Below are 4,536 nucleotides of genomic sequence, written 5' to 3'. Positions count from 1 at the left end.
GTCTAGAGAGTGAGAGAGAGAGAGTTTTCTCATTTGTTTCATGTGTAGAGCAGCCACCAAATTCAAATTGTGAGTCTAACCCTAACCTTAGTATCTCACTTTCTATTTATAATGATTCACTATCGCCAAATTATCATCCTACCCCTTGATCTAAGTTATTCCAACAATTTCACTAAACCATTTTTTAGTAATTATCCACTAAACTATTAGTTTTCATAATCCAAAATTAACTTATTTTTCATAAATTCTCTTTATTCCATTATGGCCATACTTTTAACAATTTCTTGACAGTGAAGCCCCTAACACTTGAAGGAAATCGTAATTCGTCACTTTAACACATATCCTGAGCACCGTTTGTATTTTTCAACATAAAATATCTTACACAAATATTAATATCTCATGTATGTATTCATTAAATAACATAACATATAAAAAAATTCATAAATTACAAAAATACCCATAAAAGTATTAAATTATCAAATTATAAAATTACATGTCGAAGCTTCGTCAACAACTCATCTTTCCAGTCATACATCATGTGTACGAAAACTATGCTTCGGCGATCTCCTACGGTGGTTGAGAATTATGTGTGTGTGAGAGAAATAAGTAATGTTATATTATTTCCAAAAAACAGTAGGAAAAAAATGGTATAATTATAAATTATATGAGTCAATGTATTTTTGGAATTGAGATGGTAAAAAAAATGTCATGTAAATTTTCCTAAGTTTTATACTAGAAGTTATTTCAATATAGAATAATTCTTTAGGTACCAAATACACAAGTAAGCACCGACAATTTCTCCAGCCCATCATCCTTCAATGGTCCCATAGGCTTAATGACGAAATCAATACACTGAAGGCTGAAGGACAAGACTCGTGAGCATTAGAACACAGTTGACAGACCTTATTTATTTCATTTTTTTCAATTTTAAAACTAACGAGTTTCACCTCAATTTATGAATTAAAATGTTATTAAAAGTAAAATAAATTTATAATATATATATAATATTCGTCTTGTCTAATATCACATCAAGCACAACCTATTTTTGGGCAGATTTTTGTCCTTTCTTATTAGTTTTTTCACACATAAATAATATAACATTTAGGTTCACTTTTGTAGGGACGTGCTTCTTCCACGATTTATATATCTGACACATACTGATCCATAAATATGTATATAAATATAGATATCTTCATTGAGCGCATAAAACAGACTAAACAATCACTTTACGAAAATTTAGCTCGGACCAAAGTCAGCGTTATGTGATTTTCTTCCTAACTGAAAGATTCTTTAACTCACTTCTTAACTACTATTTTAGTTATTAGCTGGTGGAAGACTATAGTGATCAGAAACAGTAGATGCAGAAATGGGTACTTTGGAAGAACAATGTTCACTCTTGGAAAAGCCTCTTCTTCAGGTTCCGGTTCTCTCTCTTTCTCTCACTGCATTAAAAATCTTACTCTAGTAACTTGGCTAAAAATGTAGTAATTTTCATACTGGTTTGAAAGCTTCTTCAGTAGCATCTTAATAAGATCATGACATGTGGTTACAATTGAACTTAGATCTTTTTTTTGTTGGTAAAACTGTTGAACTCCTAGTCATGTTTTGTGTATTTCTTTTCAAGTGAAGTGGCTATGCAGTGTGAGAAGACTCAGTTCAGATAGAAAACTTTGGTTTCTAAGCTTTTCCATTAAAGACTCAATTGACTTGCTTAAGGCTGCTTAGAATTTAATAACACAATTTTGTTTGTTGTTCATTCATCATTCATGTGTTGTGATCAGAATGGAGACAGTGAGCTTTACACTGGCGACGGCTCAGTTGACGCCAATGGGAAGCGCGTGGCAAAGAAGAATACTGGAAATTGGAAAGCATGCTGCTTCATTATAGGTATTTTTAGTTCTATTGTTAGTGTTATTTTTCTTTTTCTTTTTTCGGTTTATATATATATATATATATATTGTGTAAAATTTTATACAAAATTTTGACATGTAACAGGTGCTGAATGTTTGGATAGCTTTGCCTTGTCTGGGATTTCATGTAATCTTGTTACTTTTTTTACAAAAGAACTGCACCAAGGAAGTGTGGCTGCTGCTACAACTGTTTCGATTTGGCAAGGCACTACCAGCCTCACACCACTTCTAGGAGCCATTATAGCAGATGCTTACTTGGGAAAATATAGGACCATTGCTGCTTTCGCCATCATCAATTTCATAGTAAAATCTCAACTTTTTTCTTTTGATAAACATACGACTATGAAATTTACTGGTGTATTTATTGAGGAGGCATACTAGTTTTAGAAATAAGCCAGTGCTTTTCACTTCAAGTCATGGTCTTCCTTGCATTAACATGATGTAAAGTATCTTAGGTGAACTTATAATTGTATGAAATCGAAAACCTATAAATAATGAAAAAGAAATTTCGTAGTACTGCTTGAATATTGGGGAATAACATCCATTCCATATATCTTTACAGGGATTATGTGCCTTGACTCTCTCAGTATCAATTCCAGCTTTGGGGCCTGAAGTATGTCAGGGCTCTTTATGTCCATCATCAACCACTGCTTCACAATCTGCTTTCTTTATATGTGGACTTTATCTGGTTTCTTTAGGGTCTGGTGGGATCAAACCATGTATTGGACCATTTGGCGGGGATCAATTTGATGACACTGATCCAAAGGAGAAAGGAAAGAAGGGATCTTTCTTCAACTGGCTTTACTTTTCAATAAGCATTGGCAGTTTCATAGCAAGTACTTTTCTTGCATGGATTCAAAATAATGTTGGGTGGGGTCTTGGTTTTGGTATTCCTGCACTCTCTATGGGCAGTGTCATTGCTTGTTTCATTTTTGGAACACCCTTTTATAGATTTCAGAAATCAAGGGGAAGTCCTATCACAAGAATGTGCCAAGTTTTGGTTGCGTCGTGCCGGAAGTGGAATCTTGAGGTGCCTAACGATAGCATGGATCTTTATGAAACACAAGAAAACAATTCTTCCATGGATGGAGGCTGCAAGAAACTTGAACACACTAATAGACTAAAGTAATTCTTAAATATATTGCTTATCTAGTACTAAAATAAGTGTCATAATTTGTGTTCTCCATTCATTGTTTCTAATAAGCACTATTTAACATTACAGGTTTCTTGATAAGGCAGCTGTGATGTATACTAGTGAGATTAGTACTAGTGGGAGCTCCTTTAATCCGTGGAGACTTTGCAGCGTAAATCAAGTTGAAGAACTGAAGACTTTGATACATTTATTACCAATCTTGGCCACTGGAATAGCCTTCTCTGTTTGTATTGCTCAAATTTCTACAATGATGCTGGAACAAGGCATGATGATGGACTCAACTATTGGTTCTTTAACCATTCCTCCAGCTGCTCTTGCAACATGCAACACAGCTGTTGTTCTTTTGGTTGTTCCCCTGTATGACAAGGTACTTGTCCCCATTGTTAGGAGATTTACACACAACGAAAAAGGCTTCACTGAGTTGCAACGGATTGGGATTGGCCTCTTCGTTTCGATTCTAAGCATGTCAGCAGCAGCAGTTGTGGAAATGTATAGACTTTGTCTTGCCAGAGAACTTGGGTTAGCTGACAAAAAAGTTGTTGTACCACTCAGTATATTATGGCAGGTACCTCAGTATGTTTTGGTGGGAATTTCACAAGTATTCACCTGCATTGGACAAATAGAGTTCTTCTATGAAGAGTCACCAAGGACTATGAGAAGTTTATGTAGTGCATTAATGCTTCTTACCCTTTCGTTGGGATTCTATTTGAGCTCTTTTATTCTTACTATGGTAACTTATTTCTCTACAAAGGGTGGCAAGGTTGGATGGATACCAGACAATCTAAATGAGGGCCATCTTGATTATTTCTTCTGCCTCTTGGCTGCTCTTAGCTTCTTGAATTTCGTTGTTTACATAGCGTTTGCCATGAAGTTCAAGCATAAGAGGTTTGCTTATTAAGGTTCTTATCAGTTATTCTGTATTGCAATTTAAATTGGTATTCTTGTATCAAACAAATAATGTGCCAAGCCTTGCCTGCATCGCTCCATAGCTAGACTCTGGAGGTGCCTAAAGACAGCATAGTCTCCTATATGAAATACAAGATAGAAGTTATGTTGTTAAAGGAAACTGTAAATTGAAACATATTGATGCAATTACTACTACATGCTTTACTTGAGATGTATGTGCGTGAAAATGTGTGTCATCTTATATCTCAGATAATTAAGATCTTGAACAAAGCTCATGTAGTGAAAATTTATGCTACGCAAGTATACATAATCACAATTGTAGTAAAATTCGGTAAATTTGATTATCATCCCACGAAGACTTACTAATCAATTATCAAACAATTAAAGTCTCATTCTATTTGGCTAATGAAAATTTGATTCTCTTTTAACACTAAAAAAAATTAATGCATAAACAATTATAAAACTTCAAATTGAAACTAAAATACTAATACAAGAAATTGATTCAAGAAAAGAACAAATTAGGGAATTTAATATTATCTACTATCCACTCTGTTGACCATGATTTTG

At 34.2% G+C, this 4,536-nt stretch overlaps 1 protein-coding gene across 1 annotated transcript; it reads left to right on the top strand.

The window, feature by feature from the left end:
• Positions 1–1,188: 1,188 nt before the first annotated feature.
• LOC133824296 (protein NRT1/ PTR FAMILY 8.3-like) lies at positions 1,189–4,196 on the top strand. The gene is made up of 5 exons (XM_062257172.1): positions 1,189–1,417; positions 1,782–1,887; positions 1,996–2,213; positions 2,473–3,035; positions 3,133–4,196. Exons 1-5 carry the CDS (start codon positions 1,367–1,369, stop codon positions 3,959–3,961), a joined length of 1,767 nt encoding a protein of 588 aa, XP_062113156.1. The 5' UTR covers positions 1,189–1,366; the 3' UTR covers positions 3,962–4,196.
• Positions 4,197–4,536: the final 340 nt, after the last annotated feature.

This window comes from Humulus lupulus, chromosome 3 (genome assembly GCF_963169125.1).
Source record: "Humulus lupulus chromosome 3, drHumLupu1.1, whole genome shotgun sequence".
NCBI lineage: Eukaryota > Viridiplantae > Streptophyta > Magnoliopsida > Rosales > Cannabaceae > Humulus > Humulus lupulus.
This window is presented reverse-complemented; position numbering and strand designations above follow the sequence as displayed.

Bases quoted from the DNA above. Each gene is read 5' to 3' on its own strand.
- LOC133824296 (XM_062257172.1), top strand. From the start codon at position 1,367: ATGGGTACTTTGGAAGAACAATGTTCACTCTTGGAAAAGCCTCTTCTT. The intron at 2,214-2,472 runs GTAAAATCTCAA...ATATCTTTACAG, and splicing joins TCGCCATCATCAATTTCATA to GGATTATGTGCCTTGACTCT. The intron at 3,036-3,132 runs GTAATTCTTAAA...TTAACATTACAG, and splicing joins GAACACACTAATAGACTAAA to GTTTCTTGATAAGGCAGCTG.